The sequence below is a fragment of the Ranitomeya variabilis genome, chromosome 8, assembly GCF_051348905.1.
Source record: "Ranitomeya variabilis isolate aRanVar5 chromosome 8, aRanVar5.hap1, whole genome shotgun sequence".
NCBI classification, from domain to species: domain Eukaryota; kingdom Metazoa; phylum Chordata; class Amphibia; order Anura; family Dendrobatidae; genus Ranitomeya; species Ranitomeya variabilis.
In genome coordinates this window covers 15,692,857-15,720,369 of record NC_135239.1, presented here as the reverse complement: position 1 = coordinate 15,720,369, position 27,513 = coordinate 15,692,857, and the positions used below count along the sequence as shown (strand labels likewise).

The window sequence follows — 27,513 nt, the reverse complement described above, 5'->3', positions numbered from 1 at the left end:
GTCGCCGCGGCTGCGCCCAACGCAACGCAAATGTGAACGTAGCCTAACTCATCTCGGAAAAATAAATTCCTCATTTTGCTGTGGGGACAGAAAAATAAAAAAGCGATAGTTATTTGAATAAGGAGAGGAAAAAAAGTGAAAATCCAAAAATTGTCTCTCCCCTTAAAGGGTTAAGAATGGATGTGCCTAATTCAATAACCCCTTCATGACTGGGAAATTTTCAGTTTTTGCTCTTTCGATTTTTTTTCCTCTCTTAAAAGCCATAAACTTTTTTTATTTTTCCCTCAACAAAGCACTACCAAGGCTCCATGTTCATGGGCTGAGTTGTAGTTTTTAATAATTGCTTTGTAATGTACTAAAAAAACAAAAAAAACAACGCAGTTTCAACCTTAGTTTTTTTGGTTTTGTTGTATATAAGGGGTCTATGTGGGAACTCATACTGTATATGGGGGGCTGTGGGTGGGCTCATACTGTATATAGGGGGATGTCTGCATACTTAATTCTGCTCAATATTAAGTGACACAATATCAAATAATAATTGATATGTTTATATTAATATTTAGCATAATTAATTTCAGTATATTGGTTGAGCCCTTCACAGCCATCACAGTCTCTTGTGTATCCCCTTGGGAACGTTAACTTCCCACTCCTGGTTTAGCATATACGGTATATCTTTATTTTATCTATGGTACATTGATACCCAACTTAAAGCACTCCTCCCATCACAGTTCTTAAGATATTGTGGTCATATTATATAGCACTGTGTACTTACAATTGCTCATTTTACCTTTCTACCCAGATAATTATTTTTGTCTCTGCTCTACATAGAAACAAGAGGTCTCTTCAACTCCTGACCCAGCTATCTGCCCCTTTCCCCAGCCAAAGACTTTGGCAGTGACATATGAGTAAGGGCTCATTTCCACATGCGAGGCTCACGTCCGTATCTCGCATGTGGAAACCAAGCTGTGGAGCCGGCACTCCAGAGCGGAGCGTGCGGCCGCATAGGAACACATGGAGCTGCACAGCTCCGCTCCAAAGTGCCGGCGCCAGAGCTTGGTTTCCACATGCGAGATACGGACATGTGCCTCGCATGTGGAAATGAGCCCTTAGGCTACGTGCACACGGTGCCGATTTGCCTGCGGATCCGCAGCAGTTTTCCTTCAGGTTTACAGTACCATGGAAAACCTATGGAAAACCAAATCCGCAGTGCACATGGTGCGGAAAATACTGCACGGAAACGTTGCGTTGTATTTTCCACAGCATGTCAATTCTTTGTGTGGATTCTGCAGCGTTTTCCACCTGCTCCTCAATAGGAATCCGCAGGTGTAAAACCGCAGGTTAAATCTGCACAAAAAATGCAGGAAATCCGCAGGTAAAACGCACTGCGTTTTAGGGAAGCTTTTTGGATCTATAACCCAGATACCCCGACCCCTTTTGGTTTGAATACACGCAAGGAAATTATGTTTCATTATAAATCTAATGATTCTCGTTTTCATGTTATTGGATTTTTACCATTTTGCATATGTTTTTAGTTTCTTATTTTCTGTCTTTTCTCTGCTAACATACAACCTTTGTATTTATGGGAATTGCATAATGTTTTGTATAAGGCTACTTTTACACTAGCGTCGTGCACTGCACGTCGCACCGACCCAAACTGTGAAAGCGCCGCACAACGGTGGCAGCGGATGCAGTTTTACAACGCATCTGCTGCCCCATTGTGATGTGTGGGGAGGAGGGGGCGGAGTTCCGGCCACGCATGCGCGGTCGGAAAAGACGGTCACGACGCACAAAAAAAGTTACATGCAACGTCTTTTTGTGGCGACGGTCCAACGCAACCGTCGCACGACGGTTGCGACGTGTGGCAATGCGTTGCACTGCGTCGCTAATGCAAGTCTATGGAGGAAAAACGCATCCTGCAAGCAATTTTGCAGGATGCGTTTTTTCTACAAAACGACGCATAGCGACGTGCAGTGAACGACGCTAGTGTAAAAGAGGCCTTATCCGTTCTGGATTGCGGTCATCCACCAAACATTGTATGACTCGGGATGTTACACCTATTTGTAATTAGCGCCAGGATATAGAGGCAGCCCGCACTGCACAATGGGAGCTGTGACAAAGAATGCCGAAGCTGCGTTTGGAACGAGTTGCATTGCCTGTCTACCCCCTTCCTGTCAAGGATGTAATTTTTAAGCAATTTTTTCATCAATAAACGCATTGATTTTACCTGGAGCTGGATATACTTCCACCTCATTTTCGTTGTAGGCCTCATTCTGTTTTCAGTAAACAGTAGAATGATGTGCATTACCAAAAAGCTCCGTTGGTCTCATCTGTTCACATGAGTCTTTCTCAGAAGGATTTTGGCTCACTTGCGAACATTTTGGCAAACTGTAGTCTCGCATTTGTGGTTTGGTCCTGATGAAGAGGTTTGGAAACATTCATGCTTCACCTTCGTGTGCGATCGTATCTTTGAACCTTAGGCTACTTTCACACTAGCGTTAACTGCATTACGTCGCAATGCGTCGTTTTGCCGAAAAAACGCATCCTGCAAAAGTGCTTGCAGGATGTGTTTTTTCTGCATTGACTAACATTAGCGACGCAATGACACACGTCGCAACCATTGTGCAACGGTTGCGCCGTGCTGTGGCGGACCGTCGGGAGCAAAAAACGTTACATGTAACGTTTTTTGCTCCCGACGGTCCGCTTTTTCCGACCGCGCATGCGCGGCCGGAACTCCGCCCCCACCTCCCCGCACCTCACAATGGGGCAGCGGATGCGCTGGAAAAATGCATCCGCTGCCCCCGTTGTGCGGCGGAGACAACGCTAGCGTCGGGAACCTCGGCCTTAGACAGGCTTGTTTTCCCAGTTTTAGAAAGGTGTCAACCATTTTATCCTCATTGTTGGGGTTTTGTGTGAAATTATGTCCAATTTGCCCTTTTTTTCTCCTTTTTTTTTGTGTTGTTCCAATACACACAAAGGGAATAAACCTGCGTGTAACAAAACGTGTGTAAGTGCAATAATTTTCCAGGAGAAGTACTTAATTTTCTGGGAGAATTTCAAGGGTGCCGACACTTTCAGCCATGACGGTATGTGGTCCCGGCCTGTGGGAGTGTTCACATTTGTGCCTCGTTGTCTGTTTTTTGGTGTTTGTTCCTTACGGTGGGCGCAGTTTTTATTTTCCAGAGGTTTCTTTGGATCTATCAGTCGTAACTCAGACTTTTACCCCATTTGTCCTCCGGTCGCGTCCTGGAATTATTTTATCTCCATACTTTGCACTATTTTACGGTGAATAGGTGACTTTCTTTTTGCTTTTAAAATTTTAAACACAATCGTGAGAATTTGGGGTCAAAAAACCCCACAACAAACACAAGCTAGAAAACTAAACGCCATCGTTTGTTTTTTTTTGAGGATTTTTTTTTTTTTTTGGTCTGGAAAATAAAACAAAATACTAAAAACAAATGTTTCTGTGCGTGGAGCAGTCTATGGATTCAGTAGTCAAAAGTTGGAGCATTTTTTCAGGCAGAAATACCTCATGGACACGGTCACGGTTTCTGAGGTGGATTTTGAGGCGTTTGCATTGAACTCTGACTAAAGTCGATTTGACGGATGGCTTTTTTTTTACTATATTATGTATTTTTAATAAATGTATATTATGGTTTCCATCTGGTTGTGGGAGAACTACAACTCCCAGCAGGACAACACGACCCACCCCTGACCACATCGTGGGACTCGGTTTTCTAGTCAGAGTGGGGCGTGGCTAGGGTGGTGCGCGGGAAGCGCTAGGAGGCGTGGTTTGGGTGAGCCCGGTAGTGCGCAGGCGCGCCCGATGCATTGTGGGACAGTGCGGCCCAGTCAGCTCCTTGTAGATTTTCATGGCGGCGGCTCCGTTGTCGTCGCTGTGACCGGCCGCGCTCCCGCCATTCCCGCCGGGGACTCCGCCGCCCTCGTCCTCAGATTACTAATTCTGTGTGTTACTCTTGTTTTTTTTTTGTTTTCGTATTTAATGTGTTAAAGCAGGAGGCTCGGAAAATGGCTTCTAGCACAGACGTGATCCAGGTGACGAACGTGTCTCCCAGCGCCAGCACCGAGCAGATGAAAACCCTCTTCGGGTTCTTGGGCAAAATCGAAGACTTGAGACTCTTCCCACCAGAGTAAGTGACCGGAGGGAGATGGCGGGGCAAGATGGCGGCGGGCAGCGACCACCTCCGCAGCGCGCACCTGCTGACACATCTAGGCCCATTGTTGTGGGGTTTTTTTTAAAAAATGTTCTGGCCTTGGGGGACTTCAATATGCTAAGGGGATGCAAGAAGGGATCTGGCCTCAGGGACCACCAATATCCTGAGAAAGAAGGGGATGTAGGGAGGGATCTGGCCTCAGGGACCACCAATATCCTGAGAAAGAAGGGGATGTAGGGAGGGATCTGGCCTCAGGGACCACCAATATCCTGAGAAAGGGATGTAGGAAGGGATCTGACCTCAGGGACCACCAATATCCTGAGAAAGAAAGGGATGTAGGAAGGGGTCTGACCCCAGGGACCACCAATATCCTGAGAAAGGGATGTAGGAAGGGGTCTGACCCCAGGGACCACCAATATCCTGAGAAAGGGATGTAGGAAGGGGTCTGACCCCAGGGACCACCAATATCCTGAGAAAGAAGAGGATGTAGGAAGGGGTCCGACCTCAGGGACCACCAATATCCTGAGAAAGGGATGTAGGAAGGGGTCTGACCCCAGGGACCCGGACCACCAATATCCTGAGAAAGGGATGTAGGAAGGGATCTGGCCTCAGGGACCACCAATATCCTGAGAAAGGGATGTAGGAAGGGATCTGGCCTCAGGGACCACCAATATCCTGAGAAAGGGATGTAGGAAGGGGTCTGACCCCAGGGACCACCAATATCCTGAGAAAGGGATGTAGGAAGGGATCTGACCCCAGGGACCACCAATATCCTGAGAAAGAAGAGGATGTAGGAAGGAGTCCGACCTCAGGGACCACCAATATCCTGAGAAAGGGATGTAGGAAGGGATCTGAGCCCAGGGACCACCAATATCCTGAGAAAGAAGGGGATGTAGGAAGGGATCTGGCCTCAGGGACCACCAATATCCTGAGAAAGGGATGTAGGAAGGGGTCTGACCTCAGGGACCACCAATATCCTGAAAAAGGGATGTAGGAAGGGATCTGGCCTCAGGGACCACCAATATCCTGAGAAAGGGATGTAGGAAGGGGTCTGACCCCAGGGACCACCAATATCCTGAGAAAGGGATGTAGGAGGGGGTCTGACCTCAGGGACCACCAATATCCTGAGAAAGAAGGGGATGTAGGAGGGGGTCTGACCTCAGGGACCACCAATATCCTGAGAAAGGGATGTAGGAAGGGATCTGACCTCAGGGACCACCAATATCCTGAGAAAGAAGAGGATGTAGGAAGGGGTCTGACCTCAGGGACCACCAATATCCTGAGAAAGGGATGTAGGAAGGGGTCTGACCCCAGGGACCACCAATATCCTGAGAAAGGGATGTAGGAAGGGGTCTGACCCCAGGGACCACCAATATCCTGAGAAAGGGATGTAGGAAGGGGTCTGACCCCAGGGACCACCAATATCCTGAGAAAGAAGGGGATGCAAGAAGGGATCTGGCCTCAGGGACCACCAATATCCTGAGAAAGAAGGGGATGTAGGAAGGGGTCTGGCCTCAGGGACCACCAATATCCTGAGAAAGAAGGGGATGTAGGAAGGGGTCTGACCCCAGGGACCACCAATATCCTGAGAAAGGGATGTAGGAAGGGGTCTGACCCCAGGGACCACCAATATCCTGAGAAAGGGATGTAGGAAGGGGTCTGACCCCAGGGACCACCAATATCCTGAGAAAGGGATGTAGGAAGGGGTCTGACCCCAGGGACCACCAATATCCTGAGAAAGAAGGGGATGTAGGAAGGGGTCTGACCCCAGGGACCACCAATATCCTGAAAAAGAAGGGGATGTAGGAAGGGGTCTGACCCCAGGGACCACCAATATCCTGAGAAAGAAGGGGGGATGTAGGAAGGGGTCTGACCCCAGGGACCACCAATATCCTGAGAAAGAAGGGGATGTAGGAAGGGGTCTGACCTCAGGGACCACTAGTAACCGGAGAAAAAAGGAGATGTAGGAAGGGGTCTGACCTCGGGGACCACCAATAGCCCTAGAAAGAAAGGGGTGTAGAGGGGGGGGAGGGGTCTGCCCTCAGGGATCACTAATATCCTGAGGATGTAGGAGGGGTCTGACCTCAGGGACCACTATTATCCTGAGGATGTAGGAGGGGGTCTGACCCCAGGGACCACCAATATCCTGAGAAAGAAGGGGATGTGGGGGGGGGTTCTGACCTTGGGGACCACCAATATCCTGAGAGAGGAATGGGTGTAGGAGGGGGTCTGACCCCAGGGACCACCAATATCCTGAGAAAGAAGGGGATGTGGTGGGGGTCTGACCTTGGGGACCACCAATAACCTGAGAGAGAAAGGGATGTAGGAGGGGGTCTGACCACAGGGACCACCAATATCCTAAGAAAGAAGGGGATATAGGGGGGGGGGTCTGACACCAGGGACCAGAAGGGGATGTAGGAAGGGGGTCTGACCTTGGGGACCACCAATATCCTGAGAAAGAAGGGGATGTGGGGGGGGGGGGGTCTGACCTCGGGGACCACCAATATCCTGAGAAAGAAGGTGATGTAGGGGGGTCTGACCTTGGGGACCACCAATATCCTGAGAGAAAAAAGGATGTAGGAGGGGGTCTGACCTCAGGGACCACCAATATCCTGAGAAAGAAGGGGATGTGGGGGGGTCTGACCTCGGGGACCCCCAATATCCTGAGAAAGAAAGGGATGTAGGAAGGGGTCTGACTTCGGGGACCACCAATATCCTGAGAAAGAAGGGGATGTAGGAAGGGGTCTGACCTCGGGGACCACCAATATCCTGAGAAAGGGGATGTAGGAGGCAGGGCTGTGGAGTCAGTAAGCCAAACCTCCGATTCCTCAATTTCCCTGACTCCACAGTCCTGTCTCCTTTCCTCCCCTTTCTTTCTCAGGATATTGATGGTCCCAGAGGTCAGACTCCCTTCTACAATCCCCTTCATTCTCCGTATATTGATGGTCCCTGAGGTCAGACTCTCTTCTGAGACCACCGATATTCTCAGAATGAAGGTGATGCAAGAGGGTGTCTGACCTCAGGGACCACCAATATACGGAGAATATTGCCCCTCTTGTGGACCTTATGTGGCTGCAGCGGTTATGTGCACTCTGGCCCGGAAGATAAAGCAGGAAGGCTGTTTTTGGCTTGCCCGGCACATGACCGCTGCAGCCACTTGACGTCTCTTGCTGGGAGATTAAGCAAAGACCGGTGGGGGACACGTGGCCGTGTGGAGCAATAGTGGGATCCTGAAGCATTCCCACTATGGGCTTATTTTTAAAATGGAGGTTACATTTTTTTTTTCCTATGGACATATGTAATTGTGAAGAGATAAACGATGGTTAATGTGGTCACTTAGTCCATGTTCAGTTTGCATAATGTCAGCAGCGCTGTGCACAGATAGAAGTGCTGACGACAGCGATTATTAGAGACTGCACAAAAGGTGAAATTGGCCAAAGAGCAAATTTGCTGGCCTTGTGTCACCACGGCCAGAGCGGCCCGGGCCGCAGAGATCGGCCTCTGCACCTCGTAGTAATGATTGCAGTGTACATACACGATAGAGGGAGCTGTGTGGTAGAAGTTTGGCTTCTACATGGCATTTTTGGATTTCTCAATTATAATGACTTGTTGAATTATGAGACAGACCAGAAATAGATTAGTTTCAGAAAATTAATTCCTTATTTTGTGTAAGAAGAAAAAAAACTTAATTTGGCTTTCAGGGTGACTTTAATGAAAATTTGCAGCAAGGCCTCAGTTCTGAACATTTTTTTTTTCTTTTTCCTTTCTGCTGCCGCAGTTTTACTCTCTGCTTAACTCTAGAGTAGCCCTTTCAAATGATTAGTTATCCCCTAGGAAATAACCCTCCATTCACTGGGCCCCCAGTGATCCTGAGAATTGAGCCTCTTGAGTTCCAGTGAGATGGAGCGGAGGTTGATTGTGCCGCTACATTGAATTTCATGGGAGTAGTGAAGCTTTACAGCCATCCTGGTGGCTTCACAGCAGCGCTTACAAGCTTTAGAGCAAACAGATTGCAAGCACATGCTCTCTGTCTAGGAAATCAGCCACTTAGGTGTTCTGTAACTGAGGCAACAAGTAGTACAGAAAGGATTTTCACTAAGATGTAAATTGCAAAGCTACTGTATATCCCGTACAATTTTGGTGATTGTGATGGTTATGTAATTGCAGTCCTGTGTACGGGCTGGTGTAAATGTAAACCTCTGTAATGTTCCTGTATGTTGGGTCTGAACCTGCTGTAGTTATATGCTGTCACTGTGAGCCAAGGTACACGTGTTGCAGGGCAGTCAGGACGTGTGTGCCAGCAATGCCCCCGCCCGCTGCTCACTGCTGCCAAACCTCTCATTTTACAATGAGGAAGCTTGCTTCAGATCTCGAGCCGACACCTTGCCCCGTATATACCATATGGTCGTCCCAAAGTGGATTGTCAGATTGCTGAGCTTTTTCCTCTCACAGGTTTGTTCATATTGGTGGAATCGCTGCAGCCTTCTCCACCCAAGTTTTGCAGGTGACAATATATCAGTTTCAGTGAAATCGTTGAGATTTTACCAAATTTCTTTCACTATTCTAAAAATATCTGAGTGTCTTGATTGTCGGTGTGGATTGTTTTATTTGCAGCGTGTCAGATCTTTCTGCGGATATTCTCCATTGCAATACGTAGTGTGGAGTCCAGAGCAGAAGCCAAATATTCAGATTTGTAAGGAAATTTACCATTTTAGCAAGTTCTTTTTTTTTTTTTTTTTTTTTTGCCTAATTCCAGTTTGTTATAAAGTGGAGCAAGAGGCCATGTGGTCATGGATCTGCTGCTGAACTGTCTACTCTTACGTAGGATTATTTGCATTCATTTAAGATGTCTTGGCAATTCCTCTAAATTATGTATTTAAGGCAAAAGATACTCACAAGCCGCTGTATTCCCCAATCTCCAGCCCTCTTCTGACCCAGGTTTCTCCCCGTTTTGCCGTCTTGTTTTGTGTATGGGACGGAGATGCTTCTGCAGTGTATGTCTATGCAACTCTATAGACGCCCAATAATCTTGCATCAAGAAAGCGATTTCTGGTCCACATCTAAACTTCCTGTGTGATCCAGCAAGTCTGATATCTGGTCACATGGGCTGGAATATGGGCAGCAAGTATTTGGGTACACTTGTGCTACATTGCGTACGTGTGTAGGAGGGATTGGGTGCAAACATTATGCGGACGATATCCCACTGACACAATGGGGCGGATTTATTATAGCGATCATTTTTAGGCCGAGTTATCTTGAACTTGACAGTCTTACAGTTCTCCATGTTTCTTGCATCTGCTCACGCTGTGATAAATTTGATGCAATTTTAATACTTTGTTGTGCGAGTTGTAAAACGTATTCAGCTCTCAGTAAATGACCTGTCTACCCGTCATCACGTCCGGAGTGCTCTTTCTCCAAACGCTAGTGTAAGATAGAAATCTGCGCTGGAAGGTGAGTAACATGCCACGTGTCCCTCTGTAATTGGGGGTGGACGCCTCGCTTCTTACATACAAAGTGCTTTTCACCTCCCACGTCGCACTGCTGTGATCGTGCATTCACCTTGGTTTTTCCTTTTCCTTTTTTAGTGATTCTCCTTTGCCTGTAACATCTCGTGTCTGTTTTGTAAAGTTCCATGATCCAGACTGTACCGTGGTCGCTCAGCATCTGACCAACACGGTGTTCGTGGACCGAGCGCTGATCGTCGTGCCCTACGCAGAAGGTTTGTACCCCACTTGCTTATTCACATTGCAGCACAAGGAGAGCTAGAGGGCGTCTTGTAGGCTCTAAGTGAGCACCGTCTGCATGCTTCAACCTCTGTTTTACTGGTGATCCCTGGTACACCATGAGCCTTCCCTTATGTCTGTCTCTGCAGGAGTCTTGGTCTAACTTGCAAAGCTCATTAGTCAAATTCTAGATTTTTAACGCTAGTGTTGCTGTACATGCATCATGAGGATACTGCTCGCAATCCCCAATTAATATGCTCCTCCTGCATTGAAGATGAGGCGGGTGTACCACGGATCAGTCGTGGTTTATTTTGTAAGTCTGTGACTTCACGGTGCAGAATGGGCATTCAGGGCGTTTACTTCTCCTCTCTCCCTCTCAAGTTTTGCATCCTTCTATGCCTCACAGTATTTGCCATATAATAAACTCTCTTCTCTGTTATTTGTGTGTGTGATTTTTGTAGTGGAGAAGGCAATTGCAAAGCCCTTCCTGATGGCAGAAAAAACTGGGTCCTCTTCTGCTTCAGGGGATTGTAGACATAAACTAGACGCCAGCAAGCACTCGTGTCCCCAAGTGTTTTTCACAGTGTAACTACTGGTCACTGATGTGCTCTTTCTTTACATGTACATGTATGGCTTTATCTGTTGTTTTTTCTTGTTTTTTTTTTTCCTTTCCTTTGGGCGTGTTAGTTTTAGATGCTTTTCTTTGTATCTCACATGACTTTGGGGGACTTGTTCTCCACTGACCTATCCAGTTTTCTTTGCAACCATATTGATCACATGGATAAATTCCTGAATAGGTATCAGTTATTATGTGGACACTTATCCTATAACTTGTGATTTGATTTTTCATTACATGATATGTTTATGGGTGAGAGGCACGTACATGCAGGTCTGTGGATGAAGTCCTTGTGGCTGAGATGCCTGGGGGTCGGCTCTTTCGGACCACTTTTTGAGCATTCTCTCATTCGCACAGTCATATTTCTGGCTCGGTCATTACCTTGTGGACGTACAGATAAATGCAGCTTTGTGAATGAGTGTTGGGTGCTGCCTGTATGCAAGTGACTGTCTTCATGCAAACTACTAATCTAATGGGGGAAACTTGTGTCAGACCCTCCATATGACACCTACTCTACAATACTTGTATACTGTATATGACAAGGGAAGGATCACATGTCAGCATTAGGTCTCATTCAGACATCGGTCATTTTTTACATATGTATAAATTACAAAACTTCTTGTGTATATATAGTTTGCAATGTTCATTGCACATGAATCATGCACTGATGCAATCTGTGTACTGTCCATGATTTTCACAGACCCATTGACTTGTTTGGGTCATTTTGATCAGTGGCTACTAACAAAAACGGACAAGGTCCGCAAGAAAAACAGACATGTGAACTGCACTGTACACGTTAATGGGTACATTTCCTATCCATGAAACGCACAGATGGGGCACACATGTGGGAAAATGGATGTCTGAATGAAGCATAAAGGCCTCAGTTTCCCACCCTCTGGACCTTGGGACACGAGCGACACGCGGTCAGGTCTGGAGTTGTGACTTTATTGCAGATGAGGTACAGTTACAAAACCATGTGATCCTTATTTAAGGCTACGGCCAGACAGTGCCGTCCATTGGTGCACAATTTTGTTTCACAATTGTTCGGTCTGTGACCCGTGCCTGTCTTGGTGGAGGTTTGTTTGCACTGCCACCACCTCCTCCGGCTATTCCCTTAGGCTGCATTAACATACTGCACATCGTGACGGTCGGTCGGCACCACATGATCCTGGCACAAGTTTTGGTTTTATTGTACGCATCGTGGGTCCACAATACTTAAAGGGAATGCTCAGGATTAGATAAGGTTGTTGGTACTTCAACAGCTCCTTTCAATGGATGCGCATGGGTCTTGGCACGTGTAACCTGTGGACCAGCGTTGTCCAGGTTTTGGAAGGAAGCGTTTTTTTTTTTGTTTGTTTGTTTTTAAATCCTAAATTTTCTAATAGAGAACTGGGGGGGAGGGACCTTCCTCTGTTCCTCTTTACAGCAGGATGAGAACTTGACACTGTAGGATGGCATTTTACGGTTTTGGGGTCTTTTTCTGTGACAGTGACCCTACAGCTGCTGTAGAGTAAGGGCGTGTAGAAGATTGCACTGGTTGTTCCGCTCCAGCTCTTGGCATTTACAGTCCTCACTGTGAAGATAAAGGTATTCTGCGGCTGTGGGAAATATTTAATGCCGTCTGTTCTCTCCAGATTTTAGGTTTAGACAAATTGTGCTTTCCAGCAGTTTTACACAGCTTGTACCATTTCCTTTGTTATCGGTAATCCCTGACTACAATCGTGACACCCATGTACGCGAGGCTTCGCCTACGCCGGCCCTTCATTTGTCTCAGAAGTCCCTAATTGTTGTCCTGTCCTCACCTCCCACCTGGGTCCCGCCAGGCAATACCATGTCTTCCATTGACGCTCTGCCTGGCATTTTAGTGTCATTTTCCCTAAAATTTAGATGTATTAAGAAATAAGCAGCCGAGGCGTATTCAGTCCTGACTTCTCTAAAGAAAGGACGACACAACCCGAATAAATGCTTTGTACCTGTAGTGATGAGACCGGCGGGGTAAAGGGACCTCCATGATTATGGACAAGTCCTTGTTTGCCAAAATGAAATGTCATGTACCCTGGTGTGACGGATCAGACTAATGGAGTCACTCATCCAGATTTGCCCCTCGAGGTGTTTAACATTCGTCATCTTAAAGGGATTGTTCTGTTGGAGGATCGGCCGTGCACTGAGCACTCCACCACGTCGAGGGAGCGCTGAAGTGCCATCATTTGCTTATGATCTACGTTCTCTGCCACTAAAACACTAAATTATCTTCTACCAGTATGACTTTTATAACTCCCCTATGTAAATGTTTTGTTGTCTCTAATCTGTGGCTTTTCAGTATTCCTTAAAGCAGTGTTCCTGAACTTCAGTCCTCAAGAGCCACCAACAGGTCATGTTTTCAGGATTTCCTTAGTATTGCACAGGTGATGCAATTATCATCTGTGCAATACCAAGGGAATACTAAAAACATGACCTGTTGGTGGCTCTTGAGGACCGGACTTGGAGAACACTGCCTTAAAGGATGGGCAAGGGATCAGGTAAGAAGCTATGACCTATCCATAGGATAAGTGATAAATTGGTGGTGGTCCGACCACTGAGACCCCTACCGATCACCAGACTAGTGATTGCAGAGGCATTTCTGTCTGCGGGGGTCTCTGCACTCGGCTCCCACCCCATTGGATAGGCGATAGCTACTTATGGGAGCAGGCTGGGAGTTGTAGTGCTGCCACCGGTTGGAGAGCACCAATGGTGCCGATTACACGGCCTGACTAAATGCTCAGTCATTGGGTGTGCTGCTTTGTCGGGGAGGGAATGGTCAGATTGGGGCCGGATTTTGCAGGCGCACTGGTTAATGTTTGTTTCTTTTGTCTGTTTCTTTTTTGTTTCTTTTCATTTCTACATATCCACGCAGTATTTCATGGTTCTAACAAAGCGGCGGTGTAAAAATATAAACCATGACGCATGAAAAATACCTGGTGAGGGTCCTCATTGCTTTTTTAATTTTTTTTTAATTTGTATTTTCTCTTTTTTTAAATATATAAATTGCGCTTTACAATTGTTCTAACTGCGAATTCCAATGCATGGTCTGTTAGATGCTGTCTCCATAAGAGCCTCTTAGATTATTTATTTTTTTTTTTTTTACTATTATCTATGACCAGTTTGGTTTTATCCCGGACATATGCATGACCTCCCCCTCCCCGTGAGGTATACCATAGACATATGCAATGTTTGGTGAGACACCCCGAAGACCCCAGGGTCGTCCAGCTCCCTCCCCCCATCCTCCGAACATCGGCTCTCTGCCGCCCGCGGTGTAATATCTATTTGCTTAAAGTCTACAGCTCGCAGCTTAGGTGGAAGGATCCATGACCTTTATTTAACAGTGGTTTTTCTTTTTTGTTGTTGTGTTTTACAGTTCTTTTCCCTGGTTCAGCCTGAACTATATACCAGGCCCTGCTGAAAATACCACTCAACCGTTTTCTTCTCCAGCTTGTCCAGTTTCTCTTAAGTGCCCTGTACATGTTGTATGTTTTATGCTGACATGCATTTTGTTAAGCCAAGACAATATTACTGGTATTTGCAAATCTCTAGTTACATTTTGGTTTTCTTTTTTGTTTCTTTGATTTACTTTTTGTTTTGTTTCATTGCTTTGCTCACAATCTGATTTTATTTATTTTTTCCTCTTTGGGTGGGGGTTTTGGACAGACAAATCCTTTCTTCTCAGGGTAGAGTAGCTCTTACTGATGTCCTGGTACAAAGAAAACAAAAATAGCCTTGTTCTCCACAAAGGGAAGGCAACTGTTCTGATGTCTGAGCTAAAGATATTGATGATCTTAAAGGTCCGTCAGCCCCAGCGATCAACTATTACCAGGATACACAATGTTCGGGCAGACACTGGATAAGGGCTCATACTCGCCTGCGAGAAACTCGGATGAGTCTCGCATGTTAATACCCAGCACTCAGGAGCGGAGCGTGCGGCTGCATGTATTCCTATGCGGCTGCACGCTCCGATCTGAGTGCCGACAGTAGCGTCGGGTATTAACATGCGAGACTCATCCGATTTTCTCGCAGGTGAGTATGAGCCCTAATGGCCACACTCTGGTCCTGTAGTTCAGCTCCTATGGAAGTGATTGTGATCTAAACTGCAATACCAGGAACAACCACTGCACAGTTGATGGAGCTGTGGTGTCCTGGCGCCATGTGCTGTGCAGCTCTGTATCCGTGCGGTGTCATCACTGATCCTGGGTGCTCCGCTAATATTCTTCACTGCAACCTGAAGTTATCAAGTTTCTATTTTTTTGTGAAATGAGGCTGAAAGGACTGAGTGTTTCTACAGTTCTAACTTGCATTGAGCTACAGGCCTCCGGTGCTGCTGATTAGGAGTCTGGTGGCGGGGTTGGTACGTGGTTGTCTGTACTCTGTCCTTCAATACTGGCTGCTGGTCTGCATGCATCTATTCCATACAGAGTCGCGTACACATGGATTTCCACACTGAATCCACATGCAGCACCTCCCTGGGCCTTATCCTTCACGCTATTTCCTTTTTTTTAGCTGGCCCTGTCTCCTGCCATTAGTGATGAGCAACCTCCCACAGAGGGGTAAACACTAGTGTTGAGCGATACCTTCCGATATTCAAAAGTATCGGTATCGGATTGGATCGGCCAATATCCAAAAAATATCGGATATCGCCGATACCAATACAAGTCAATGGGACACAAATATCGGAAGATATCCTGGATGGTTCCCAGGGTCTGAAGGAGAGGAAACTCTCCTTCAGGCCCTGGGATCCATATTCATGTAAAAAAAAAGAATAAAAATAAAAAATATGGATATACTCACCCTCGGATGGGCCCTGGCTCTCAGCGGTGCAAGCGTCTGCCTCTGTTCCTAAGAATGCAGTGAGTGAAGGACCTTCGATGATTTCGCGGTCACATGAGCGGTCATGCGACCAATCACAAGACGGCGACGTCATCGCAGGTCCTACACTCACTGCAATCTTAGGAACGGAGGCAGACGCTTGCACCGCTGAGAGCCAGGGCCCGTCCGAGGGTGAGTATATCCATATTTTTTATTCTTTATTTTTTACATGAATATGGATCCCAGGGCCTGAAGGAGAGTTTCCTCTCCTCCAAACCCTGGGAACCATACACTGGGAAGTTATAGGAACTTCCAATTTCCGATATCACAAAAATATCGGAACTCGGTATCGGAATTCCGATACTGCAAATATCGGGTATCGGCCGATATTCGCTGTATCGGAATGCTCAACACTAGTTAACACACTTTTAAGTAGGGCGTTCAATCAAGAGAACCAATGTTCATTTGCCCTGGACCAGTTTGTGGCATTTGGCTGTCCAGTTTTTATGATCCAAGTATTCACAAGATATGTTTGGAGCCTGATACTAGTGACTGGGTCAAAGGGGGGTTTTGCGATGATGCGGCCCATACAATGGAAACTTTTATAGAACTAGATCTTTATTGTAGCGACTATTGGAGAGTATGGCTATGTTCACACTGTTTTTTGCTGTTTTTTTTTACTCCCAAATTTTAAGCTGCTTACGAAAAAGTAGGTTTTGCTGCTTTTTTTTTTTATTGCTGTCTCTTGTACATGTTGATATAGTTTAGTGCCCCCTCCCCCCAAAAAAAGCCTGTTTAAACATAAGTTTTTGCACCAAAAAACTAGCAAAAACTGAGACCTGTGGTTTTTGCTGCGTCTTTGCATTTGCACGTTGTATCCTATGGGTGAACAAAAACGCTGCAAATACCATGAAAGAGGTGACATTCTGCCGTTTTCAAAAACGCAGCAGTTTTCCAAATCAATCAGGAAAAAAAGTTGTGTGGGTGAGGCTTCTGAATTCTCAGACTTTGTTGGTGCTGTAAAACGCAGCTAAAAATTTGCAAAACGGCAACGTGTGAACATAGCTTTACTAAGCTTAGAAGCATGCAACGTTTTAGCTGCAGTCCATCGTGGCTGGGGGAATCTGGGGGCACATCCAGGCCATGCAAAGTCTCAGTAAGTTAGAGCTCTGGACACGCTCAGTTGTTTCCACCCCATTTACATCAAACTACTTAAGTAGAATATAAAGTGGACCTCCAATTATTATACAATAAAAATCGCTGCACTTCATCTTCTTATCTGTATGATTACAGCGAGCACAATGTCTGATACCGATTTTGCTTTGAATGGTGCAAGAGCCACACCGGAAACCTCAGTACGGCACAGACCACGGCCGGGGCGTCACACTCTGCGCAATGTCTGGATGTGAATGTGCACGGTCACTATTCTGTATAATTGGAGGCACACGTTAGAAGGTTCCTCCCATCATGTGAAGTGATTATAATTGGTGGGGATGCGACCTCTGGGACCGCCACTGATCCGGAGAATGATGGCTGTTTCAGTTGCCGGCTTTAGTTTTTCCTTCACAACAGCGCTCTTGGCCACTAGGCTGCGCAGGGCCCCATTCACCTGTATGAGACCGTGCGTCCGTTTCCCTGCACAGGCGGGTGAACCTCTGCGCCTGTCTGCAGAGAAACCCATGAAGCTTTGGCTCTCCTAGAGGTCACACCCCCATAAAGTGATGGCTTGTCACCAGCTACGTGCCGTCACCTTGCAAGATGGGTAAGGCCTTGAGCGCCATTATCAGAGACTGGAGAGTCAATACTGCAGTTCACCAGCAGAAATGGCCGCCTTCCGCTTGTGAAGTTTCCTCGGCTCTGGTTCACGGTGGCAGAGCCCAGATCGCTGCTGCACAGGTAAGGAAAAGGCCTGACGTAAAGCTCCCACTTCTCCCACACCTCCTCACAATCTATCTGTACACCACTCTATGGTAGGTATGCTAAGACAGCTAGTGAACTGTTCCATATGATTAACTCCTAAACCAACCTTTTTTTTTGTCTTGTGTATCTTGATTTTTCTGTGTGCTTTATAGTGAAGCGGCCGACACGAGTCGTTGTTCATTAATCAGAGAGCACACCCCCGGAGAGCCGACTGTGCTTGCTTACGTTTGGTTCATGAATTAAAAATCGAGTACAGGTGATGAAATCTTGGCAGTGTTAACACAAAAAAATAAAATAAAGCAAAAAAAAAAAAGTAGTGTGTATTGTGCAGTATCTTTATTCTTAATCTAGAATCTCTTAACCATGTGTAGAAAAAATCTGCAAGTGCAATGATGTCTCTGTAATGGTAGACTATGGCAGTCAGATAAGTGGTGGAGCAGTGGCAGATTATCTGGGTGTTCCTTTTATTTTCTGCATTTTATTTTTGTATTTTGTGTGTTTATTTTTTTTTATATTGTTGTTCTCGGATCCGTGCGTCTAATGCAGATACGGTTTTTCTACAGGAATAATTCCTGACGAGTCTAAAGCCCTGTCACTTGTGGCCCCGGCTAATGCAGTCACAGGTCTGCTTCCTGGCGGAGGACTTCTGCCGACTCCAAACCCCTTGGGTCAGGTGAGTACGAAACAAATTACAGGATTTACTTGGTGTGTATGGATTTACCTGCAGTATATGTCCAGAAAGGTTCCTCCATCTGTCGCACTTCATCTTCTGCAAAACTACAGCTCCCAGCATGCCCACAGCTATTGGGGTATGATGGCAGCAGCTGTAGAGCCACAGGTTGGGCCGCTCTGATTTAAGGTATATTTTCTCTTTTATTATATATTGTATATGCTGACTTTTTCCGTTTCCTAATTCTATATGGACCGTAGCTCGGTGCTGTACCGCTCGCTGCTCTGGGAGCTCCTGCGTTGGATTCTACACTCGCAGCCCTTACTCTTCCTGGAGCCAACTTAAACTCCCAGGTACCAAATAACCATCCACAGCCTATAAAGCAATATTTTCTGTATTTCTAGGGGATGCTTCATCTTCCTAAATGGGTTAAATTGCAAAACAAATAATCAATTTTGCAATTTGCCTTAAAAAATTCTACTATGTACATGTCATTAGAATCCTACAAAGAATACAAAGTATAACCACTGAACTAAGAAACACAATGTATGCGCATCAATATAGAAAGTCTATTAGGTTCTCACGTAACATACAAGTACATAGTAAAAAATGTGGGTTGAAATGGTGAAGGCCAGGCAAAAACACTCCATCAAAGAGAGCTCATGTCATGATAAAGGGAAAGTCCCAGGATAAAGAAGATTGCACATATTCCCAAAAGATATACCAGGACGAATATTGGATTGCAAATCAACCTGACAGGTCCAAAGTAATTCTATGCAGGCTGAGTATTCGTGTAACGGAGGTTGTAAGGATTTAATAACTGTATAATTGTGGTGTCCCACTATACTTCTAGGGGGGAAAGGTCCATCCGACCAAAATCCTCCCACACAACATTACATGAAGCATTAGACCAGAAAATGGTGATATGCATAAAGTGCCATTAACAGTGCTATAAGATGCTAACTCATGTTAGATGAGTGTGTTTGCCGCAGTCCCGACGCATGTTTCACGTGGGTGAGCTGTGACACAGCCTCCCGAGCGGGGAGGATTTTGGTCGGATGAACATTTACCCTAAAAGTATAGTGGGACACCACAATTATACAGTGTTATTAAATCCATACACAAAAAAATCCCCTTACAACCTTTGATACATGGCCTTCACCATTTGAACCCCTCAATTTACTGTCTGTACTTGCTGTATGTTATGTGAGAGAGAACCTAATGAACTCTCTATATTGATGTGCATACATTGTGTTTCTCATCTCCGTGGTTATATTTTTTGGGGGCACAAACCTCCAATTCTATGTAGGATTCTAGTATCAAGGGAGTTGCCCCTCCATTATTTTGCATTTTGGAAATTCTTATATGTATATCCGGTATGTTGGTTTTTGTTAAATATGTACATGGCATTGCCTAGGTTACCGGCCACCCCTGCAAACAAGCTTACTGACAGATTATCGGTGACCTCATTCTGCAGTCGCTGATACAGAATGTCCGTGCTGCCACCAATTTGTCACGTATCCGCTCTCAGCATGCGACTTGGGGTTGCGCCTGCAAGGGTTAATATATCTCTCCTCTGTCCAGCATTCAACCTCTGTCCTATGCTGTATTGGGAGCATAAATCGCACACCAACACAGGCCACACACCCGCTCATACACACTGCCACCACTGACCGAACACACGGGCGAGGAGTCCCGGAAATATTACTACTACTGTCTGCCAGTCATAAGGATCAAACATTTTAAGGCTATGGATTCCTCAGAACATACAAGGTTCAACTTGTTAAAGTTTTATGCTTTAATACAAAAAAGTACAGTGCTTACAATAAGAAAAAGGTATAAAAATATGGTAATAAAAAGACATACAAATATGCAAAACAGTAAGTTAACTTAGTCTGCTTTCTTCTCCCTGAGGGGGGAATGGATGGACTGGATCACATCAGCTTGGCTGCCCTCAATCTGTGAACACGATTCTATGTATACAGGCCTGATTTATAGTCACCCTGGAGGTCAGATTTCTAGACCAGCCTCTCAGGTTAATATTATAATTGCTTGTTTTTTCATTGGCCCATGGCCACTCAACCAATGAATATATTATTTTTCACTGAATTTCTTGGTGTAAAGTTTCCCCCACATAGATAATGTCAGGCTGTAATTGACATCTCTCTTCAAAAGAGCTAGAAGGTGTGAAATGTTTCCCCTTCTTCCTGGTTCCCAGCAGACCCCCTGTTGAGATTGGAGACAGTAGACTGCTTGCTCAGGATACCATATGTTGTGACCTTTGCGACACCTGCAGTTTCAGGGCAGGTGTTAAACTACTGCTGGTCACACATACTATTATTATTATTTGTTATAGCGCCATTTATTCCATGGCGCTTTACATGTGAGGAGGGGTATACATAATAAAAACAAGTACAATAATCTTAAACAATACAAGTCATAACTGGTACAGGAGGAGAGAGGACCCTGCCCGCGAAGGCTCACAATCTACAAGGGATGAGTGAGGATACAGGAGGAGAGAGGACCCTGCCCGCGAAGGCTCACAATCTACAAGGGATGGGTGAGAATACAGTAGGTGAGGATAGAGCTGGTCATGCAGCGGTTTGGTCGATCGGTGGTTACTGCAGGTTGTAGGCTTGTCGGAAGAGGTAGGTCTTCAGGCTCTTTTTGAAGGTTTCGATGGAAGGTGAGAGTCTGATGTGTTGCAGAGTAGGGGTGATACGCGAGAGAAATCTTGTATACGATTGTGGGAAGAGGAGATAAGAGGGGAGTAGAGAAGGAATATAAACCTATACATATTTCACTACATACATATATACCTATACATATTTCACCACACAGTATAACACACCGATCATAGAAGGCAAGATGTTATAGCCCAAATATATGTACGGCCAGGTTGTTTGGTAATGTGAGGATTCTTGGGGAAGGTTACAGACCTGAACTCTGATGTCTGCCTCTGACAAACGCCTCTCCATTTTATTAACTACGTGTCATCTTTTCTCTCCAGTCACTTGCAGCAGACCAGTTATTAAAACTTATGAGCACGGTTGATCCAAAGTAAGTCACTAGTAACTCACTAGTCGTTAATGTCCCCTCCAGCCAGCAGGTTTGGACCCCTGGCCGCTTTGACCGATCAGTGCATTTTTTTTTTCTAGACTCAATCATGTGACTGCCGGACTGGTGTCACCAAGTCTGAAATCTGACGCATCTAACAAAGACATCGAAGAAGCCATGAAGAGGGTCCGGGAAGCCCAGTCCTTGATTTCTGCTGCCATTGAGCCCGGTACGTTCTTGCTATTCACATTATTTTCTTTTTCTTTTCCTTTTTTTGTGTTCTTTTCATAATTTTTTTTTTAAAATTTGTGTATTTCCCACCTTTTTAGATAAAAAGGATGACAAATCTAAAAAACGTTCACGGTCACGTTCCCATTCCAGGAGAAGGAGAACACCCTCCAACACTAGACACAGGTGAGATATGTCGCTGTAAGTCCTGATAATAGGGATATTCTGCCCCTGCTCTGTAGCAGACACTTCCAGACTGGGTCAGTTTCTATTTTTGCATCTTACATTTTTAGCCTAAAATTGTATTTTTTTTCTTGTTTCTCCCTGGCAACATGTCTGTGTGAGGGCTGCTTTATTTTATTATTCCCTTAGAGACCATATATTGCAGTATGTGGTGACATTAAGCTACTTGTGAAGGCCAGCTACAAGGATAACAGCGACGTTTGCCTACCTGCTATCCTTTTTACTGGTGGCACCCACCATGTATCCCCCCCCCTCAAAAAAAAAAAATAAATAAATAAATCAGTATTCGTTCAGAAATGTCCGATCTATTATCAAAATATAAATTAGTTTGATTGGTAAAAGAAAAAAATCAATACACAAGAATTATGGGGTGGTTGTTGTTTGTTACTGCAACACTTCAATAAAAGCAACCAAAACATCGTATCTACCCCAAAATGGTGTCAGTAGGGTGCAAACAATAAGCCCTCACCCGGCCCCAGATCCTGAAAAATGAGAATGTTAGGGGTCTCGGCAGATGGTTAAAAAAGTTAAAAACTTTTTTTTTTCCTTACAAATTTGGGAATTTTTTTTTCTCCACTTAGGGAATCATAATTGCAGATCAGTTTTACCATATAGTGAACATGGTAAATAAATAAAAAAAAAAAATAAATTGTGGAATTGCACTTTTTTTTTTTTTTTGCAATTTCGCTGCGCTTAGAATTTTTCAGTTTTCCAGTACACTGTGGTAATGAAAAGTGCAACTCATCTTGTAAAAAAAAAAAAAGCTCTCATACGGCTATGGGGATGGAAGAATAGAAAAGTTATGGCTCTTGGAAGAAGGGGAGAAGAAAGTGAAAAATTGTCCTGGGCTGATGGGGTTAATGCAGGTAGATCCGACATCTGTTGTACATGTAAGTGGATGGCTGCCAGACGTGAACCATCTATTATGTCCATGGCACATGACTTTTATTGCAGTCAGGTGAGCAGACTTCGAAGTGTCTGGGCCTCCTAAATCCAGAGGTGGTGCGTATGTTGTGTGCACGGGAGAAGCATTCAGTGTAGCACGCCGGGTACGGGTAGTTGGTTGGTAAATGAGGTCTCTTTGCCCGCAGTGGACGTTCGCTCCCTGAACACATCTGTACATATCATACAGTCTGTGAATAGCTTACAGCTTTAATGTATTTTTTTTTTTATAGACGTTCAAGAAGCAGGTCAAGAAGAAGATCTCATTCAAAGTCCCGGAGCCGCAGACGTTCAAAGAGCCCCAGAAGGAGGCGCTCCCACTCAAGAGACAGAAGCCGCCGTTCTCGATCTAAATCCAGGTAGTCATTTACACGTCTTCATACCCAATCCAATCCTGGAACAATCCACTCATCATCAATGCAGGAAAAAAAATCTAATCCTGGTTTTACCTTTTTGTAGAGAAAAAAAGCGTGAAGAAAAAGAGAAAAAACGATCGAAAACCCCACCCAAGAGCTACAGCACAAGCAGGCGATCCCGAAGCACAAGCAGGTGCAGTGCTGGCACAGGCTCACTGGTCCGCGGGCCGATCGTGTGCCCTTCCTTCACCATGGAGGAGTCGCTCCTCTGCTGTGTTCTCCTTACATCCTCTCCTGTCTTTCCTTTTGCAGGGACAAGAGGCGCAGGAAGAGTCGCAGCGCATCTCGATCCCCGAAAAAAATGAGATCGCCGAAGAGGAAAGCATCTCGCACCCCATCGCCTAGAAGGTATTGGCTGGATAAGTGAAGCGCAATCCTTCTCCTTTACTTAAAGGGGTATTCCCATCTCCAAGATCTTATTCCAATATGTCGTATGCATCGTAATATCGACAAATACCTCCAAGTATCAAATCAAAAGAACTGCTACATTCCTATGTTGCTTACCCCATGTGCAGGGCGTTGCGGTAGCTTAAGTATCCGTGTCTACGAACACTCCTATAGTGTCAGTTAGTGGTTGTAACCATGGATACCTAAGCTACTGCAATGCGGTTCACATGGGGGTAAGTGACAGCGAATCAGAAGAACTATACTACGTTTCTAATTAGAGGTATTTGCTAATATTATACCTACTACATATTGGGATAGGATCTTGGAGATGGGGAATACCCCTGTAAAGCAGCAGTGTCTGCATAACTGTATAGTCGGCAGATTACTTTTGCTGCAGTTGTGTATCAGTTTAGACCAGTTTTATGTTTTGTTTTTTGTTTAACCCCTTCCCGCCACGGCCCTTTTTCGTTTTTGTTTTTTCATTTCTTGCTGACCTGATATTATGATACTCCAGGTCATTACGAGTTCATAGACACCAAACATGTCTAGGTTATATTTTATCTAAGTGGTGAAAAAAAATTCCAAACTTTGCTAAAAAAAAAAAAAAAAAAAAGTGTGCCATTTTCTGATACCCCGTAGCATCTCCAATTTTTCATGATCTGGGGTCAGTTGGGGGGCTTATTTTTTGCGTGCCGAGCTGGTGTTTTTAATGATAGCATTTTGGTGCAGATACGTTCTTTTGATCGCCCGTTATTGCATTTTAATGCAATGTCGCGGTGACCAAAAAAAACTTCTGGCGTTTCGAATTTTTTTCTCGCTACGCCGTTTAGCGATCAGGTTAATCCTTTTTTTTTTTAATTAATAGATCGGGCGATTCTGAACGCGGCGATACTAAATGTGTAGGTTTGATTTTTTTTTTTTTTTTTTCTTTTAATTGATTTATTTTGAATGGGGCGAAAGGGGGGGTGATTTAAACTTCTATATTTTATATTTTTTTTCACTTTTTGTTTTACTTTTGCCATGCTTCAATAGCCTCCATGGGAGGCTAGAAGCTGGCACAACTCGATCGCCTCTGCTACATAGCAGCGATCATCAGATCGCTGCTATGCAGAAGAAATGCAGGTGTGCTGTGAGCCCCGACCACAGGGTGCCGCTCACAGCAAACTGGCACCAGCAACCATAGAGGTCTCAAGGACCTCTATGGTTACTATGCAGAAGCATCGCTGACCCCCGATCATGTGACGGGGGTCAGCAATGTGCTCATTTCCGGCCGGATGCGCCGGTTAAATGCCGCTGTCAGCGTTTGACGGCGGCATTTAACTAGTTATTAGCGGCGGGTGAATCGCGATTTCAACCTCCGCTATTGCGGGCACATGTCAGCTGTTCAAAACAGCTGACATGTCCTGGCTTTGATGTGGGCTCACCACCGGAGCCCGCATCAAAGCAGGGGTTCTGACCTCGGACGTACTATCCCGTCTGAGGTCAGAAAGGGGTTCTCCAGCACCTTTGGCTGCAGAGGTAGCCAGTAACCTAGGTAACGAGCAGTCTGTTGAATTAGAGATTTAAAAAACTCCATTATTGACAACTTTTAATAGAAGTAAATTGCAATAAGGACCATTTTGTCTCCAGTATTTCTTGACTATCCTAGGACAGTAATTAAAGCCTCCAAATCGAGGAATATGTGAGGCGATGGGTGGTCTTTAAAGTGATTTGGTCAAAGAAATATTTTCCCTTTTTTAAAAAAAAAAAAAAAAAAATCCCACTTATGTTTGTCCATACTTCATATTCCGTGTGGACAGAAATTAGATCCATCTTCTGTCCCATCTCTCCGTTGGGGGCTTCTGTCCTCTCTCTGGGGGTTTCCATAGATTTCATGTAAACCCGATTTGCCAGAAAGAAATATAAAGCACCATCTTGTCTCTGTTGTCTTTGGACTGACTGGTAAGTTTGCATTCTAGGCACAAAAAAGAAAAGAAGAAGGATAAAGACCGAGAGAAGAGCAGAGACGAAAGGGAGAGATCTTCCAGCAAAAAGAAGAAAAGCAAAGACAAGGACAAAGAAAAAGACAAGGAGAAGGAGCGCGAGCGAAGATCAGAAAGCGAGAAAGACGTGAAGGTAAGAGTACTGACACGAACCGTGGTGACTGCATACTGTCGCCTCCGGTCTCTGACTACAAGCTTTACCTCGCCGCCTCTCTGTACAGCAGGTGACACGGGACTACGATGAGGAGGAGCAGGGTTATGACAGCGACAAAGAAAAGAGAGAAGAATATATGGTGACCGAAGCTAGCCCCCCGCTGGAGAACGAGGACACAGGAGAGAGGTCGAATTCAGAATTGGTAAAGGACTCCAAAGTGAACGGCGATGACCACCACGAGGAAGACATGGATATGAGCGATTGAGTGCGTCCCCTCCCCCATCCTGCTCCGTACTATGTGATTTAATTTTCTATTTAAGGTTTGGTCGCCTGCAGCACAGAGCTTATTGGTGAATGTCAAACTACAGAAGTCATTAGATTTGTACCGGAGGGTTTGTATGACAGTGGATATAACCTGTCTTGTGTGGTTTTAAAGAAAAACTGTAAAAATAAAAATTCCTCCCCCCAGTTCTTTAATGTGACGCAACTTAACAAATACGTTGCATGCGTCTCCCACCTCGCATGTGTTGTATCTTCTGCTGTGTAGATGCCCAGTTCCCTCATAATATGCTAGACCCCAAATAGTTCACAGTATCCTGAGCCATGGCTGCCCTCCATTAATGGTGGTCTGTGTTATCTGCGGGGAGAGTCAAAGACTTTAAAATGCTTCCTCCTAACGCAGGTTGATCGCTCGCTGTTGTACTGCGCCAACCTGTGCGCTTTCCTCCTGTTTTCATTAATAGGTTGCTGCCTTTTTCTTGTGGTTATAGGGGTTTCCCATCATAGACTCTGCTGTCATATCGAATGCACACACTGTACGTTATCGATCGAGTCCCGCCTGGCATGATTTACTGCGGACAATTCCCAGAAGTCTGCCCAAAGGACACGTACGCTTCATCCACCAGTAGTCTGTGATGGGAAAACACTCGGCTGAGCCAGTTCAGCTTTTACTTTCTGACCTTCAGATTTTTTTTTTTTTTTTCTATAGCACAGCATTCACTAGCTGTTGTAAAACCACAACTCCCAGCAGCCACAGGCTGTCAGTACACGCTGAGGGGTGTAGTTTCCATTCCCAGTAATGGAGTTTTCCGGTCGCATTGTGTTTTCTACAATGTTCACAAGAATTAGTTTTTTGCTTTTTGTAAATGAGTGGAGAGGTATCCGTACATTTTAATTGGATGTTTGTGCTCTTTTTCTGGGTTGTTTCCCCCCCCCCCACCAGACCATCGTCCTATATATATATTTTTGTGTCCCCCTCCCTTCCCTGGTGCCGTGAGTCCATTCTATTATATGCTGAGTAGTTGGTGCATTTTATTTTTCGCCGAGGCTTCACTTTGGATCATTATCAGTAACAGTTGTAGGCTCCAATCTGTGCCATCTCCATGTACAGTTCATGAAAGTTTGTTTTATGAGAAACTTTGATAATAAAATATATAAATGGAAGTTGTGTCAGTGATGATCCCTGATCTGTTCAGACCGGAGGGAGGGGGGATTGACTGTTTAGACAAAACGCAAAGCGGCCGAGTCTGGCGCATGAGACTGAAGCTACACTCATTACCTTGGAAACAGGTCACCACTGATAGATTGCAGAGGTGGCTGGTGACCTAGGCAACAAGCAGTATATCTGGGGAATGCAAAGTCTTAAAGGGGCAGTGTCCTCCACACCATAATTTTAACCTAAGAGCAGGGTGGATTTGATTTAAATCTAACTGATTTAAATCACGATTTAAATCACTAGTCAGTAAGGCTTGATGTAAATCAGTGATTTAAATCAAAGTTTCTACCTAAACTAGTTCTTGCTACTTTAACATGCAAGAAGATGAAGATTTTTAGAATCACTTTTTATATTACTTTTTTCTCCCCAGTTTAATGGGTTAATCATTCATATTTGGACACCACTGTTCTGTTGTACTTAGGAAGGAGAAAAATAATCCTGACCTTAATAACAATTTAAATAGATTTATTCAACTGAAACAATAACAACATTACAGCATAAGTTATTTGCTTAAACAAACATCCATGTTTGTTAACTAATTTGGATAAACAAAATATATATATATTTTAAGAAACTTCGACTGTCAGCCCAGCCGACACATGAAAAACTTAAATACTACTGTCCCTGCTGTCCTCTGTAGCTCACTTGTCATCTTCATCATCATCATCATCT

General features: G+C 45.0%; 1 protein-coding gene across 6 annotated transcripts in view; it reads left to right on the top strand.

Annotated features, from left to right (window-relative positions):
- The window catches only part of SRSF11 (serine and arginine rich splicing factor 11), a 34,953-nt gene extending 8,160 nt beyond the window's left edge, over window positions 1-26,793 (top strand). For 3 of the 6 annotated variants that reach the window (XM_077278867.1, XM_077278865.1, XM_077278868.1), the window contains exons 2-13: window positions 4,012-4,148; window positions 9,758-9,891; window positions 17,831-17,940; window positions 18,198-18,290; window positions 20,948-20,997; window positions 21,096-21,223; window positions 21,324-21,408; window positions 22,641-22,766; window positions 22,867-22,956; window positions 23,076-23,171; window positions 25,169-25,325; window positions 25,414-26,793. In XM_077278867.1, coding sequence (XP_077134982.1) covers window positions 4,027-4,148; window positions 9,758-9,891; window positions 17,831-17,940; window positions 18,198-18,290; window positions 20,948-20,997; window positions 21,096-21,223; window positions 21,324-21,408; window positions 22,641-22,766; window positions 22,867-22,956; window positions 23,076-23,171; window positions 25,169-25,325; window positions 25,414-25,611 — 1,389 coding nt within the window. In that variant the 5' untranslated portion in view covers window positions 4,012-4,026 and the 3' untranslated portion in view covers window positions 25,612-26,793. Of the gene's footprint in view, window positions 1-4,011; window positions 4,149-9,757; window positions 9,892-15,548; window positions 17,524-17,830; window positions 17,941-18,197; window positions 18,291-20,947; window positions 20,998-21,095; window positions 21,224-21,323; window positions 21,409-22,640; window positions 22,767-22,866; window positions 22,957-23,075; window positions 23,172-25,168; window positions 25,326-25,413 lie in introns of those variants that run through there. The other 3 variants (XM_077278866.1, XM_077278869.1, XM_077278870.1) reach the window with 2 other exon arrangements.
- Window positions 26,794-27,513: the final 720 nt, after the last annotated feature.